General features: G+C 42.8%; 1 protein-coding gene across 6 annotated transcripts in view; it reads left to right on the top strand.

Moving 5' to 3' along the window:
- Nucleotides 1-17,206, top strand: part of npat (nuclear protein, ataxia-telangiectasia locus) — a 41,753-nt gene extending 24,547 nt beyond the window's left edge. For 5 of the 6 annotated variants that reach the window (XM_055637021.1, XM_055637025.1, XM_055637027.1 and 2 more), the window contains 5 exons: nt 1,656-1,774; nt 2,933-3,050; nt 3,732-3,804; nt 11,827-12,949; nt 16,784-17,206. In XM_055637021.1, the coding sequence (XP_055492996.1) occupies nt 1,656-1,774; nt 2,933-3,050; nt 3,732-3,804; nt 11,827-12,949; nt 16,784-16,870 (1,520 nt within the window). In that variant the 3' untranslated portion in view covers nt 16,871-17,206. The remainder of the gene's footprint in view (nt 1-1,655; nt 1,775-2,932; nt 3,051-3,731; nt 3,805-11,826; nt 12,950-16,783) is intronic. The other variant, XM_055637024.1, reaches the window with a different exon arrangement.
- The last annotated feature ends 164 nt before the right edge of the window (nt 17,207-17,370 follow it).

Below are 17,370 nucleotides of genomic sequence, written 5' to 3' on the forward strand. Positions count from 1 at the left end.
TCTGTGGTGTTCCGTGGTAGGATTAGGGTTGTGCAGGTTGGTTCAAGAAGCTGATAATTGTAGGAAAGTAGCTGATCTTGATCCTGGTGGTGACCAATCTTGAGCTTCTGTACCATCTGCCCAATGAAACTAGCGATAAGAGTTCCATACCCATGATGATAGATGCCACAAAAAGCTGGAGTAACTCAGTGGGAACTCAGATGTGTTGTCCCGCTGAGTTACTCCAGCTTTTTGTGTCTATCTTTGGTTTAAACCAGCATCTGCTGTTCCTTCCTACATATGATAGATGTGACATTCTTCAAGCAGCATTTCATTTGATGCTAGATGCTGGGAGGGATGTGTCTGTGATGGACTTGGCTAAGTCCACTACTCTGCAGCCTCTTGCGTTCCTGTGTGTTGGAATTATCATGCCAGGACGTGATGCAACGTCAGGGTATTTCCTACAGTACACTTGTAGAAGTTTGTCAAAGTAGTTATTAGCATGTCAAATCTTTTTAAACTTCAAAGGAAGTAAAGCACTTGCCTGCTTTGTGATTGCATTGATGTAATCATGGGACAATTAACAGCATTTATAGATCAGAGTTATTGCTGTGATGTAGCCAACTTTTATTTTTATTGCTTTCCAAGTTAAGTAGGTAATACATTGTTAAACACCCATTTAAAACAGATACTCAATGGTATAATTCAATCAGACAGTGATTAAAGATTTTTATAATAGGCAAGATAACTGCCTAGTGTCAGAAGCGGAAAGATAGCAGGCGATTGCCGGAAGCTTTTTCCCCTGCAGTTTCTTCTGTCTTCACTTCTACTCTCTGTAATAACTATATTGATGCCTTGGCACAAAATGCTGTTTGAACTAATACATTACAGAAGATTAGCTGTGATTGTGCTTTTCATGTCAATTTTTATTTCCTTCCTTTTGCTATTTCTTATGAAGACATTCAGCTGAACAGTAGTCAACAGTCAAGTGTTAATTTGTCATATGAACCAGAACAATGAAATTCTTGAGATAGAAACAAAATGCTGGAGTAAGTCTGTGGGTCAGGCAGCATCTTTGGAGAAAAGGAACAGTTGACGTTTTGTGTTGGAATATTTCTTCAGACTGGATGAAATACTTGCTGCAGGGTTACAGGCAAAATAGACACAACAACAACAATAAACGTGCAACATGTTATCGGTTATTCTAAGTAAACTAGACCATGATAATGCAAAAAACAAAGTACATTGAGCAACTCCATAGTGCAAAGTCCACAGTGGTTCAGTGCTGTTATAGGCTTGTGCAGGGTAGTCAAGAACTGATGGTTGATGGGAATAAATTGTAAATTAACCTGGAGGTAATGGTTCTTAAACTTCTGTTCCACGTTCCCATGGTAGCACCAGAGAAGAGAATGTGGCCAGAGTGGTGTGGGTCTTTGATATTACCTGCCTTCTTAGTCTGCACTTCCCATAGATCCCTTCAATAGGGGGGGGTCAATACCCATGATGTACCAGGTGGTAGTGGCCAGTTCGTTGATAAAAAGAGCTGCTGGGTGATGTTCCATTTGTAATTTTTCTTCTCCATAAATCGGCTGTTAATTGCCTGAAACCATAATAGCTAAAAATATAGTTTTCCAACTTGGCCTGCTACTAACAATTAAAATGTGATTTGTGTTTAGGTTCAACTTTTTTTATCACATCCCCTGTTCAGCCAGTGCTACAAGGTGTAATGGGAATGATTCCAGTTTCAATAATGGGTCCTAATAGTCTAACTTCATTCACGATGTCACCCCAACAGGCAAGTTTGTGTGTCTTCTTTTGAACTGGATGACATTATCTGTGACTTAGAGGAAGTTTACAGGAAATTGTTCTGTCCCAAATACTGTGTAATCACTGAAATGACAGCACAAAGATCATGTTGCTCTCTGCAACAGTTCAATTTGTTTGAAGTACATTTGTAGTAAAGCATTTGCATCACAACTGAGATCACGTATGTTATTACAGCACTTCACTGTCCCTCCTTATCCGAGTTCAAAGGTTATTGTTTTGACCGATTAAAAGAAATGGACCCTTCAGCTCACTGAGTTCATGCTGACTGACCATCAGTCACGGGGAGAACATGCAAACTCCATTCAGACAACACCCAAGGTCAGGATCGAGCCTGGTTCTCTGGCACTGTGAGACAGCAGCTCTACCACCTATGCCACTGTTTTAACCTTGCATTCTTAAATGTCACAAGGTGCTTCAAGGGAGGATGATCAGAGAAAGGTTGATTGGGCCAAATAGAATGTGACAATACTTGATCTGGGAGGTAGGCTTTAAAGTGTACTTTAAATGAGGGGAGGGGCAGAGAGCTAGGGAAAGACCAAACTTTTAGTATCAAGGCAGACTTTAAGACGGGCAGTAAAGGGCATGTGGAACATAGATAAATGAGGAGTGGAGGGATGAGGCCAAGTTAGGGGTTTGAATTATTGAATGTTAATTTCAAAATGCAGAGTTTGCAAGATTGGAGGTCTGTTTTGTCAGTGTAATAGGAAATTAACAGGAGCACCTGTTAGAATACAGATATTGAAAATCTGTGGACGATGCTTCACCTGTACAGTTGCTGTTGACTCAAGTAAACAAAGATTCTGACTTGCCAAATGAGCAGGAGACCAAGTATTTTTTTAAACTATTGTCAGCACCGTCCTAGTGTGTGAAGTTCACTCTGGTGCCTTGGAGGACTGTACAGTGTGAGGGAGAGGGGAGGGTATAAATTCTCTGGATTATTGCTTCGTGTCTCTGGTGTCTGGCATGTAAAGGGGCATGAAATTTGAGACTCGCCTCGGGGATGTGAAAACTCCATAGCATATTGGATAGTGGTAAGAATTTATTTGGCCAGGCAAAAGGTGAAATGTATCTCAGCCAATCTCAATGTGATATTTTACAGTTACTGATTTTTCTATTTATTTATCAGCAGGTTCTCCGTATGCCAGTATCCTCTTCACTTGGAAAAAAATGCAGCAGATTCAGCAAACTTCCCATTTCGAGGAAACCACCACAGCTAGCAGTTCAACCAAGCACCATAAGTACAGGTTAGCAACTATGGAAAGTAATTCCTATGAGAAAATATCAGCTTCAATATTCCTCGGTATCAAATTCCCTGTTGTGATCCTATTTAAGAAAATATAGATAAAAATATATTTTAGCATTTAATTCCTTTTGTGAACTTGTAGCATTTCAGGATACACAGATATTTTATGATCATTTGTAATGGTCACCATTGTTGCAATATGTATTATTACAGAACCTTTTGTACCTTGCCAATTATGCATTCTTAATCTTCACTATTCACGGCCGGATGTACAGGCCCTCTCGTTGGGATGATCAAAACTCCGACCATCCCGACATCGGAGTTTTGATCATCCTGACGAGAGGGCCTGTACATCCATCCGTAGCGGCGACTACAGAGGGTTCATGGCCCCGACCACGGATGAACAAAGGGAGGAGGATTGACTGAACTTTGTTGCTTTCCACCACACTGAAGAATGCTGTGGTGGATGTTTATGTTGAATTCTATTGTGTGGTTTTATTTAAGTGTATCGCTGCCTGGCAAATTCATTTCACTATGCCTTCGTTGGTGCATGTGATGAATAAATTTGACTTTAACTGTGTCTTTATGAAGAGCTAGTAATGATAAGAAAAAAAAATTGATGCCTTGTCACACTTTTCTTCAAATTTCTACCTGAAGTACAAAGCATTTATTTGTTTTCTAGGACAGTCATCTGTAATTGGCACATTCATCTCAATAGATTCATCAATAACACAAAATACAAACCAGCCCCAGAGGTAATATATTAGACTTGATATAATTCCAGTCGGTATGATGTTAATATTGTTATTTCTTTGAACAACTTTTGTTCTGTTTGGAGTTCATGGACTTGAGTAGTTCAAACTCTAGTCTTGTGAATGCTTTTTCCCCGTAAATGTTATTTTTGTCACAATTGTCAAAGCTGTGTGGCGGGAGACCAAAATCAAGTTATTACAGAACTGTGAATACTGCATTTTTCAACTAAATTACAGAATTGATGTTAATTAGATAGTTGTACAGAGAAAGGAAACAGCAAATAAATGCTTGGGATATTTATTTTTATATTTACATGCTAAGATAAGTAGAAATTCCTGGAAATGCAGAATGGATCAATTACAGGTCCTCCCTGGGTTATGAATACCTTACCCATAGACACCCTGTAGATATGAACCTGTGTTTGGTTGTTTAGTGGGGTGGATGATGGATTTGCTGGCTGTATCTTCTACTAGGTGGGAAGTCGGGCATTTTTGCGTGCCTTTTCTCTTCTCACTTCCCCCTCCAAGAGACGAGTAGATATTTTATCCCTGATTGTTTTTCAGCAATGTTAAGGCACCTAACAACAAAATTCCTTGGATATTTACATATTTCATAATCAAAACTGAAACAAAACTGCATTAGTGAGAAAACTGCAAGCTCGCATCTGAATTCGCCTTTTTACTTGACAACTTCTCTCTCACTCAGCACGTCAACTTTCCCACCCATGACAAAGGTCACATCCTTGACCTGGTCTGCTCCACAAATTAACCGGTACTCGACTTCCATCCTTGCCTCTTCCCCCTCTGATCATAAGCTTATACGGTTCACCATCCCTTCTCCGACACCTCGCCCCCGCTTCCTCCGAGAAATCACCTTCCGTAATCTAAAATCCATTGATCCCCACCATCTCTCTGACCTGCTCTCCACCACTCTCCCCCTGGACTCAACCCCCATCTCACCTGATGATCTCACAAACCATCTCAACCCCACCTTGTCTACCTCCCTTAACACTATGGCCCCCCTCAAAACAAGAACCGTAACTGTCAACACATCTTCACCCTGGTACACACCTGCACTTCGTAAACTGAAACAGACTGGTCGCCGACTTGAACGACTCACAAAGAAATCATCTCTCACAGTCCACCTTGAAGCTTACAAACTCCACCTCACTGACTACAAAGATGCCCTCATTGCTGCAAAATCTGCCTACCTCTCCTCCATATTCACCGATCCCTGCCTAAACCACAGAACCCTCTTCTCCACAGTAAACAACCTCCTCAAGCCTCGAGCCAACACTCTCCCTACCTCTACTCCGGATCTCTGCAACTCATTCCTCCACTTTTTCGCTGATAAAATCAGCACCATCTATCAATCTTTATCCCCTGTACCCGACTCCCCAGCATCTACTCCACCACCTACCAAGGCCCCTCCTTTCAACATCTCCACTGACCTCCTTACCCCTCCTCCACACTGCTTCCTCTCCCAGTTTGACCTGGTCATCCCTATTGAAATCTCCAAACTCATCAGCTCTTCCAAACCCACTACCTGCTCCCTCGACCCACTCCCCTGCTGAAGTCCTGCCTCCCCGTTCTCTGCCCCTACCTCACTAATCTTTTCAACTCCTCATTGTCCCCTCCGCTTTCAAAACTGCTGCTGTTACACCAATCTTAAAGAAACCTGGTCTTGATCCCTCCTCTCTCATTAACTACCGCCCAATCTCAAACCTCCCCTTTCTTTCAAAAACCCTGGAGCGTATCGTTGCGTCGCAACTTCATTCCCACCTCCTTGCATATAACCTACTTGAACCCCTCCAATCTGGCTTTCGCCCCCTCCATAGCACAGAAACTGCTCTCCTCAAAGTCCTCAACGACCTCCTCACCTCTGCTGACACTGGTTCCCTCAACATCCTCATCCTCCTCGACCTGAGCGCAGCCTTCGATACAGTGAACCATAACATCCTGCTCACCAGACTCAAAGACCTTGGCATTGAAGGCTCTGCACTCAGCTGGCTCCGTTCCTACCTTTCCAACAGATCCCACTTCATCCTGTCTCCACAACCACACCTCTGCTACAGCCACAGTCACTCAAGGCGTTCCCCAAGGCTCTGTACTCGGCCCCCTCCTCTTCATCATCTACATCCTCCCCTTTGGTCAGATACTCCCCCCCTCTTCAACCTGGACTTCCACTGTTACGCTGATGACACCCAGATCTACCTCGGCACCAAATCCCCCCACAACCCCCGCCCATCTCTTGCATATTAACTCCTGTTTGTCAGCTATAAAAACCTGGATGCAACATAATTTCCTCAAACTCAACAGCGATAAGACAGAATTCCTCCTCATAGGCTCCAAAGCCACACTCAGCAAAACCAATAACCCCACTCTCACCATCGACGGCACCACTGTCTCCCCATCTCCCCAGGCCCGCAAGCCTCCCCTCCCTTGAGCCTCACATCCGCCATGTCATTAAAACCTCCTTCTTTCACCTCTGCAACATCGCCAAAATCAGACCCTCTCTCTCACCTCCCGCTGCTGAAAGACTCATCCATGCCTTCATCTCCTCCCGACTGGACTACTGCAACTCACTTCTCCTTGGCATCAGCTCCACCTACATCAACCGACTCCAACTGGTCCAGAACGCAGCCGCCCGACTCATCACCCACACCAAATCCTGGCATCACATCACTCCAGTCCTCAAACAACTTCACTGGCTTCCCATCTCCCACCGGATCAACTACAAAATCCTGATCCTCACCTACAAAGCCCTCCACCATCTGGCACCCCCCCATAACTCACTGACCTCCTCTCCCCCTACCAACCCTCACGGTCCCTCAGATCCACATCAGCCGGTCTCCTCTCCATCCACAAGTCCAACCTCTGCAGTTTTGGGGACAGAGCCTTCTCCAGGGCAGCTCCCAGGCTCTGGAACTCCCTCCCCCAACTGATCCGCAATTCCGTGTCCCTCACCATCTTCCAGTCCCGCCTCAAGACCCATCTCTTCACCTCTGCCTATCCTTAGCCCCACGTCCCCCTCCCTTTTCATCTGTGCATTAATTGCCTCATATTGTGTTTTGTATTGAATTTTGTGTTTACTTTGTGTACTAGTCATGTCTCTACTAATTATTTCATTCCCCTTACATGTTTTTCCTCTACCTGCTAAATTTTTGTACGGTGTCCTTGAGACTCTTGAAAGGCGCCCATAAATAAAATTTATTATTATTATTATTAAATAGGGGGGGTGAAAGTAGGAGGGAAAAATATTAAGCATGACATAGCAAATGCACTCCAGCATTTAGTGGTTATGGCGTGGAAACAAGCCCTGCGGACCACCATGTCCGGCCATCAGTCATCGTACACCAGTTCTATGTTATCTCACTTTTGCGTCCTACATATTAGGCAATTTACAGAAGCAAATTAATCTATAAACCTGCACGTCTTTAGAAAGTGGGAGGAAAGCGGAGCATACAGAGAAATCCCACGCGGTCATGAGGGGAATGTACAAACTCTGCACAAAAGACACCCATCGTCAGGAACAAACCTGGGTATCAGGCGCAGTGAGGCAGCAGTTCTATCACTGTACCATTGGAAAGTACTGGAATAATTTCAAATCAGCACGACAGAGGCACTGCTGCTAGCCAATGGAAAACTGAGCGGGTTTAACAAAAACAGAAAACAGTTGGTGGATAACACAGAGTTCTTTACAATTGTCTTTGTATATTCTGTATTAGAATGGTAAGCAAGATGAATTGTATACTCAAAAAATTATTCCTGTCAAATTGCATTTTTACTTTCACTGCGCAATAGCGACCTATATTCTGAGCAGAAGATAGACATAAAAAGATGGAATGACTCATCGGGACAGGCAGCATCTCAGGAGAGATGGAATGGGTGACATTTCGGGTCGAGACCCTTCTTGTGTCTATTTTCGGTTTAAACCGGCATCTGCAGTTCCTTCTTACACATATTCTTGCACATTAACGGGAAAGGAAGCTCACAAAGGGAGAGGAGAATATGGCCAAGTGTAATAGGGATCGATGTGAAAGGTGAGATGCGTAAGGAATTAAAAGTATTGTATATGAATGCGCGAAGTATAAGAAGTAAAGTAGATGAGCTTGAGGCTCAGTTAGAGGTTGGTAGATATGACATTGTGGGGATTACTGAGACGTGGCTGCAGGAGGATCGGGCCTCGGAACTTAATATTCAGGGTTATACATCCTATAGAAAGGACAGGCAGGTGGGCAGAGGAGGGGGGTAGCTCTGCTGGTGAGGGATGGAATTCAGTCCCTTGCGAGGGAAGCCATAGGGACTGACGAGGTAGAGTCACTGTGGATTGAGTTGAGGAATTGTAAAGGCACGAAGACACTAATTGGTGTTATCTACAGACCCCCAAATAGTACCCTGGATGTAGGGTGTAAGTTGCAGCAGGAGTTAAAACTGGCATGTAACAAAGGTAATGCCACTGTGGTGATGGGGGATTTCAATATGCAGGTAGATTGGGAAAATCAGGTTGGTTCAGGACCCCAAGAGAGAGAGTTTGTAGAATACCTCCGAGATGGATTCTGAGAGCAGCTTGTAATAGAGCCGACCAGAGAAAAGGCAATTCTGGATTTAGTGTTGTCCAATTAACCAGATATGATAAGAGAATTCGAAGTAAAGGAACCGCTTGGAGGTAGTGATCATAATATGATTAGTTTTAATCTGCAATTTGAGAAGGAGAATGTTAAATCGGAAGTGGCAGTGATGCAGTTGAACAAAGGGGACTATGAAGGCATTAAAGGGGAGCTGGCCAAGGTAGACTGGAAAGGGATCCTAGCAGGAATGACGGTGGAACAGCAATGGCAGGAATTTCTGGGCCTAATCCGGAAGATGCAGGATCATTTAATTCCAAAAAGGAAGAAAGATTCTAAGGGGAGTAGGAGGCAACTGTGGCTGACAAGAGAAGTTAGGGATAGAATAAAACTAAAAGAAAAGATGTATAACACAGCAAAGAGTAGCCGGAAGCCTGAGGATTGGGGAAACTTTCATAGGAAAACAGAAGGAAACAAAACGGACAATATGGGCTGAAAAGATGAAGTACGAGGGGAAGCTGGCCAGGAATATAAAGAAGGACAGTAAAAGCTTATTTCGATATGTTAAGGGAAAAAGAGTAGCAAAATCAAATGTGGGTCCCTTGAAGGCAGACACGGGTGAAATTATTATGGGCAACAAGGAAATGGCAGAAGAGATGAATAGGTACTTCGGATCTGTCATCACTAAGGAAGACACAAACAAATCTCCCAGATGTACTGGAGGACAGAGGATCTAAGGGGGTAGAGGAGCTGGAAGAAATAATATTGGGTAGGCTAATGGGACTGAAGGATGATAAATCCCCTGGGCCTGATGGTCTGCATCCCAGGGTCCTCATGGAAGTGGCTCGAGAAATAGTGGATGCATTGGTGATCATTTTCCAATGTTCAATAGATTCAGGATCAGTTCCTGTGCATTGGAGGATAGCTAATGTTATCCTACTTTTCAAGAAAGGAGCGAGAGAGAAAACGGGGAATTACAGACCAGTTAGCCTGACTTCAGTGGTGGGAAAGATGCTGGAGTCAATTATTAAAGAGGTAATAATGGGGCAGTAAAAGGATTAGTCCAAGTCAACATGGATTTATGAAAGGGATATCATGCTTGACTAATCTTCTGGAATTTTTTGAGGATGTGACAAGTAAAATGGATGAAGGGGTGCCAGTGGATGTAGTGTATCTAGACTTTCAGAAAGCCTTTGATAAGGTCCCGCACGGGAGACTGGTGACTAAAATTAGAGCACATGGTATTGGGGGTAGGGTGTTGACATGGATAGAAAATTGGTTGGCAGACCGGAAGCAAAGAGTAGGAGTGAACGGGTCCTTTTCAGAATGGCAGGCAGTGGCGAGTGGAGTGCCGCAAGGCTCGGTGTTGGGGCCGCAACTGTTTACCATATATATTAATGATTTGGAAGAGGGAATTACGAGCAACACTAGCAAGTTTGCGGATGACACAAAGCTGGGTGGCAGTGTGAACTGTGAAGAGGATGTTAGGAGGTTGCAGAGTGACCTGGACAGGTTGAGTGAGTGGGCAGATGCGTGGCAGATGCAGTATAATATAGATAAATGTGAGGTTATCCATTTTGGCGGCAAAAACAAGGGGGCAGATTATTATCTCAATGGGGTTAGGTTAGGTAAGGGGGAGGTGCAGCGAGACCTGGGTGTCCTTGTACACCGGTCACTGAAAGTTGGCTTACAGGTACAGCAGGCAGTGAAGAAAGCTAATGGAATGTTGGCCTTCATAACAAGAGGATTTCAGTATAGGAGTAAAGAGGTTCTTCTGCAGTTGAAAAGGCTCTGATGAGACCACATCTAGAGTATTGTGTACAGTTTTGGTCTCCTCATTTGAGGAAGGACATCCTTGTGATTGAAGCAGTGCAGCGTTGGTTCACAAGATTGATCCCTGGGATGGCGGGACTGTCATATGAGGAAAGATTGAAAAGACTAGGCTTGTATTCGCTGGAGTTGTGAGGTTATCCACTTTGGTGGCAAAAACAGGAAAGTAGACTATTATCTGAATAGTGGCCGATTAGGAAAAGGGGAGATGCAACGAGACCTGTGTGTCATGGTACACCAGTCATTGAAAGTAGACATGCAGGTGCAGCAGGCAGTGAAGAAAGCGAATGGTGTGTTAGTATTCATAGCAAAAGGATTTGAGTATAGGAGCAGGGACGTTCTAATGCAGTTGTACAGGGTCTTGGTGAGACCACACCTGGAGTATTGTGTACAGTTTTGGTCTCCTAATCTGAGGAAAGTCATTCTTGCCATAGAGGGAGTACAGAGAAGGTTCACCAGACTGATTCCTGGGATGTCAGGCCTTTCATATGAAGAAAAACTGGATAGACTCGGCTTGTACTCGTTAGAATTTAGAAGATTGAGGGGGGATCTTAAGGAAACTTACAAAATTCTTAAGGGGTTGGACAGGCTAGATGCCGGAAGATTGTTCCCAATGTTGGGGAAGTCCAGAACAAGGGGTCGCAGTTTAAGGATAAGGGGGAAATCTTTTAGGACCGAGATGAGAAAAAAAATTTTCACACAGAGAGTGGTGAATCTCTGGAATTCTCTGCCACAGAAGGTAGTTGAGGCCAGTTGATTGGCTATATTTAAGAGGGAGTTAGATGTGGCCCTTGTGGCTAAAGGGATCAGGGGGTATGGAGAGAAGGCAGGTACGGGATACTGAGTTGAATGATCAGCCATGATCATATTGAATGGCGGTGCAGGCTCGAAGGGCTGAATGGCCTACTCCTGCACCTGATTTCTATGTTTTTATGAGGGGGGATTTTATAGAAACATAAAATTATAAAAGGACTGGACAAGCTAGATGCAGGAAAAATGTTCCCAATGTTAGGCGAGTCCAGAACCAGGGGCCACAGTCTTAGAATAAAGGGGAGGTCATTTAAGACTGAGGTGAGAAAAAACTTTTTCATCCAGAGAGTTGTGAATTTATGGAATTCCCAGCCACAGAGGGCAGTGGAGACCAAATCACTGGATGGATTTAAGAGAGAGTTAGATAGAGCTCTAGGGGCTAGTGGAGTTAAGGGATATGGGGAGAAGGCTGGCACGGGTTATTGATAGGGGACGATCAGCCATGATCACAATGAATGGCGGTGCTGGTTTGAAGGGCCGAATGGCCTCCTCCTGCACCTATTTTCTATGTTTCTATATTCTGAGCAGGTTGAATGAGGCTTCCGTTCCCATTAAATATAATTACTACATATTGTGCATGTTGTAAACATCAGCCATCACCTTAGCAAAATACACATTTCATATTTGCCCTTTTGATACACGTTTGAAAACGTGATTTTCACAAATTATGACTCGTGCCTCAAATCTGCCCTGCATCATCCTAGAAGTTTGCAAATGGAAAATAAATGTGAAGTAGACAATGATTTCTGCTCTCTGTGAAGTTTGGTCTCCAATAAAACTTCCATTTGCATAATATGAATTTTGCATTATTTTCTAGGAGTGAAAACTCAGATTTACGACCTGCAGACCAAGCAGGAAAATCAAAAGAGCGACCGGTGGAGATATCCAGTGCATCAAGCTCAACATTGAAAACACAGCACCATAGACGTGTGCTCTGCTTTGATCACGCATCTTCCACAGAATCAGGTCAACCAACCATCGAATCCAATGCTAGTCAAGAAAAGGAGGAGAATTGCGCAGATAATAAAAGTCAACCGGACAGACTATTTGTTTTCCAAAACAAGGAGCGATCTGAAAGGACAGATGCAGGAATTAATAAAGGGAGAGAACTACAGAGCAAGTCAGAGAAAAATAAAAATTCATCTTCAGGCCCACCTCATGATTCATTCCACAAAGCAACAGCAAATAAGGAAAACAAAGCAATCAGGGACCAGGTTAGACAAAGAAGTCGAGAAACTTCAGATCCTTCAAATGCACAGATGCAAAAAAAAGGCACTCAAAGTGACCGAACTAATTCTCAGACAGAATTGCCGAAGGATGGCGTAAGCAAAATTCCTGAGTCTCATCAAGAAAGCAAAAAGGTAAACACTGCTCTTGTGGTCGCCCCAGATATTGCTTCTAAAAGGAATGCAGATAAAAGTGATAGTTTTAGTCTGACGAGCACACTGACCAAACAGGCGGCCGAAATGCTCCAAGACATGCAGAGGCAAAGCCCTGTCCCAAAGCAAACTAGCAATGGCGACTTATGTGCGCCCAGGACACCAGGCTCTGCTTTACATGAAAGTCCAGATGATTGTTTGGATGTTCAACAGACTCCACAAAATAAAGGACATGGAGATGAAAGGGCATCGCCGAGAGTAATGATACCTCCTACAACCCCAGACATACCAACGTGTAGCCCGGCAAGCGAAGCAGGAAGTGAAAACAGTGTTAGTATGGCTGCACACACACTCATGATTCTCTCAAGGGCAGCGATTGCAAGGACTGCTGGTACCACACCTCTGAAAGATAATACATGTCAAATCAGATCACCACTTAGCCAGACAAAGAAAAGAAAGCTGGACGAACAGGAGGAAGAATATAAACAGCAATCTTTATCCAGAAAGACAGACCTTCAAAATTCCAATTCTCCTGGAAGGAAGAAAAGGTCAAAGTCACATGTAAGTTTTGTAATTCAGCAGCTTGGTAACAGTAAAGCATATTTAATTAATCAATACATAAAACAACATTGCAGCATATAGAATTAAATCCAGAAAAGTTATGTAATGTTTTTAGTGAAGGTAAAGGAAATGCAGAATCAGTATTAGGATACTAAGAATTGTAGAAGAGAGGCAATGCATGACCATAGATCCCTGAAGATCGCAGGACAGGTCGACAAGGTTGTTAAGAAGACAAGATGTTTACTTATTTTAGCTGAGGGAACAAATCAAGAACAGGTAAGTATGAAATATAGATTGTTTGGCACTGAAACAGTGCACTTTGCCTATGCTAGTGGGAAATGCAGCTTGTTTTAATGGACCCTATAATAACTGATTTTGGATATAGCAGATTGACCTGCTGACCCACTCCCGGCTGCACCATCTCCCCGGCTGTTTGGAGCCCCTGCTTCCAACACAATCCTCGACTTGCATGGTGCACCGGCGAGCCGTGGTGACACGGCTATTGAGGCGGCCCACGCTGAAGCCTCCCTCTGAGGACAATGTTTTCTCCGGGCTGCCGCCACCAACAGGAAGTGCTTGGTCACCGTGGGGCTCCCTCCTCTCTCACCTGCAGCTTTCTGTCAGCGGTGGCTCAATTGTCGCCACCTCCTCCAATCACTCTGTCCACTTGGTCACTCCCAACCACAAACCCTTGGACCGATGAAGAAGGGGGGAGGGGAGATGAGGGGATGGGGAAAGAGATTGGATGGGGTGAGAGGGAAGGAGGAGTGGGGGAAAGGCAGGGGATGGAAGGGAGGGGGGAGAGATTAGAGGGGATTAGAGGGGAAAGGTGAGGGAGAGAGAAGGGGGGGGGGAGAGTTGTGGAGTGGGAGAGAAGAGGATCGGGATAGGATAGGGGGTTGGAGGGGGGTAGGACCACTTGCTCTATTGTGATCGTGCACGCCAGCACCACGTGAAGGTTCCAATCTCCCACACCTGTCTCATTGTGATGGCATATGTAAATGAGATTCATTGTGATTGGACATCTGTGAGATGGCACGGTGACTTGCAGCACCTTGATTTTAAATTTATTTGATTTTTTTTACTAAAAAAGCAGGGAAATTAATAACCAAATGTTCTAATTTTCAAATTGGAGGAGGGAAAACTCTACAGGAATATGTAAAAAATTTCTCCATTACGGCAAAGATTGGACGAGTAAATTCACAAACAGCTTAAACGAATTTTCGCAAAATAGAACCGTTACAAACCAACGAACGAGTTTTAATAGTTATAAGATAAGATGACACGAGGTACAAGAGTAACTGAATCAGTCTAAAGAAGGGTACCATCTTGTTCATGTTCTACAGCGTTGCAACGCTGAGTTACTCCAGCACGTTGCCTCTTGAGTATTAACCATCATCTGCTGTTCTTTGTTTCAACTGCATACATTGACAATACCTTACTCTGTTTTAACGGATAATCAGCGATAACGAATACCATTCCCCCTCTCTCATGGTCTGTTATAACGAGGGTTTACTGTATTCAGTTTATCCCCTTCACTGCATAAGTCAAGCTTTGTGACTTGTAGGTTTCATTCAGGAACTTTTCAAATGAGGATTCTGCCTTACCTTTCCCTTAGATAATTCTAGCTACCAAACCAAAGGAAAGATGTAGTAACACTGCATTTAAAATAAAATTGTAGATGTGAGCCTGGAGGGCGATTTACTTTTCTTTACCAAAGAGAAGGTTTGGGTGAAATTTAATTGAAATCTTCAGTATAATAAGATCTTTCACTTTGTTCGATCCTCTGTATCATTTGGGCAAGAGGCAGATCACTAACAGATTCAGACTTAATTGGTGGAAGATTTAAACCACCAATTAATAACTTATTTTCATCCAAAAAGTAATTGGGTAAAGGGATATTTGGAACTTGCTGCCTGAAGTGGTAGTAGCGGTTATCAAGAAGCGCTTGAAAAGCTGTCATCTACAGAGCTTTGACTTGAGAGGGTGGACATTCATTAGCATAGAACAGTACAGCACAAGAATAGGCACTTCGGTCCACAATGTCTAACGAACATGATGCGGCATATCCAAAGTCTCTTATGCCGTTATCGTACCTATCTACACCACCCCCCAACAGCACATTCCAGGCACTCGTCACCCTCTGTATGAAAAACTAGCCCAGCACATCTTTTACATTTTGCCCCTCACCTTACATCTATGGCCTCTAGTATTTAATATTTCCATACTGGGGCAAAAGGTTCTGACTGTCTTCCCTATAAATGCCTCTTAATTTTATATACTACTAACTGGTGTCCCCTCAACCTCTGGTGTTCCAGAGAAAATAATCCAAGTCTGTTCAACATCTCTCTGGAGCTAATACACCCTGTTCCAGGCATTATTCTGGTAAACCTATGTAACCTTTTCAAAGCCTCCACATCTTTCCTGTAATGGGGCAACCAGAACAGTGCAGAGTACTCCAAATGTGACCTAACCAGAGTCCTATAAAGCTGCATCATGTATCCATGACTCTATACTCAATCTCAACTAATAAAGGCAAGCATACCAAATGCCTTCTTTACCACTTTTAACTGCGTATGTTGCTACTTTCAGGGAACCCTCCGTACATTAATGTTGTTATGGGTCTTGCTATTAATTGCACATTTTTCCCTTGCATTAACCAAAGTAATCCATGACTGAATGGCCTCATTCTCTGCTGAAGTAAAATGCATATGAACAACAGGCCGTTTGGAAGGGCACTGGAGGATTTCAGTGGTGAAGATTACTGTGTGACAGCACTTGATCATAGAGGGATTTCAAAATGACAAAACAAGCACAAAAATTATGAGAAAATCAATGACAGTCAAGTTTTAGCAAAATACATTAATGAGAGCAGGGTATGATAAATGAAATGATTCAGCCATTTGTAGCTGAATGTACAAAGGTGATCGTGAAGTTGGCTTCCTAGGATGTACTGACTACCAGGTTGAAACATTTTTCATCCAGCTCAATTTCATACAGGAAATGGTGGAATAAAGTTAATGGATATGCAGTGTTAGTTTTATTCAGCGTGAATATATGGTTCTCTCTGGGGCTACAATGACCAAGGCAAACGCAATGCTAGCATTTATTTCAAGAGGACTGGAATACAAAAACGGATGTAATGCAGAGGCTTTATACGGTAATGGTCAAACTATATTTGGAGGATTGTGAGCAGTTTTGGGCCCCATATGAGGAAGGATGTGCTGGCATTGGAGATAGTCCAGAGGAGGTTTATGAGAATGATCCCAGGAATGATTGGGTTAACATATGATGAGCATTTGAAGGCACAAGGCCAGTACTTGCTGGAGTTTAGAAGGATGAGGGGAGACCTCGTTGAAACTTGCCAAATAGTGAAAAGCTCAGAGAGAGTGAATGTGGAGAGGATGTCTCCACTAATGGGAGAGTCTCGGACCAGAGGCCATTGCCTTAGAATAAAAGGATGTACCTTTAGAAAGGAGATGAGAAGGAATTTAGTTAGTCAGAGGGTGGTGAATCTGTGAAATTCAGTGGAAAAAATTATATATTTAAGGCAGAGATTCACAGATTCTTGATTAGTGAGGGTGTCAGGGGTAAAGGCAGGAGAATGGGTTTGAGAAGGAAAGATAGATCAGCTATGATTGAATGGCAGAGTAGTCTTGATGGGCCAAATGGCCTAATTCCACTCCTAGAACTTATGAACCATTTCACAAAGTACATTGAAAGATCCTAGATCAATTATTTTACTTGATTTCTTGCAGTTATTAACTTCAGAATTATATATTACCTGAAAGAAATGCAAAACAAAATCTTTAAAATGAAATGTTTTCTTTTCAGAAACATAAGAGAAAGAAACACCTCGACTCTTTTCCTGTTGAAATGGATGTAGATAAGTTTTTGAGTTCACTTCAATATGATGAATGATCCTACAGAATTCAATATTGCCTTAAGCTGAACTAAGGAACAGAACAACCCTTGCATCCTTCAGTTCACTATACTCATTGATTTCCTTGTATTTCTGACATTATAAAATTTTGAATGAGTTATATTAGCACTTAAAATTTCATTTGAAATTTTAGATATTTGCAAGGTCATCTTGACATTGAGTAGTTAAAGAGCAAGTATTGTAGAAAGTGATAACTAAACTTTTCCCATACATGCTTGTTTGGAACTTGTGTTGTATATTCTAAATTACAATTGTTGAATGCTGTGTAAATACTGTAAAGCTGTAAACTGTAATTATAAATCTACCTTAAGGAAAGCACAATTATCTGAATGTCTTATTTATTTTATTATCAACGGTTATTTCAGAAATGTCAGTGCTGAAATAGTTTGTCAAGAAATGTTATGGAGTTTACGCCAGTTCACTTTCCTCTTATTAGTGGCCAAAGATCCCCTTACATTCATTTTACTGTTGATTGGAT

This window comes from Leucoraja erinacea, chromosome 6 (assembly GCF_028641065.1).
Source record: "Leucoraja erinacea ecotype New England chromosome 6, Leri_hhj_1, whole genome shotgun sequence".
NCBI lineage: Eukaryota > Metazoa > Chordata > Chondrichthyes > Rajiformes > Rajidae > Leucoraja > Leucoraja erinaceus.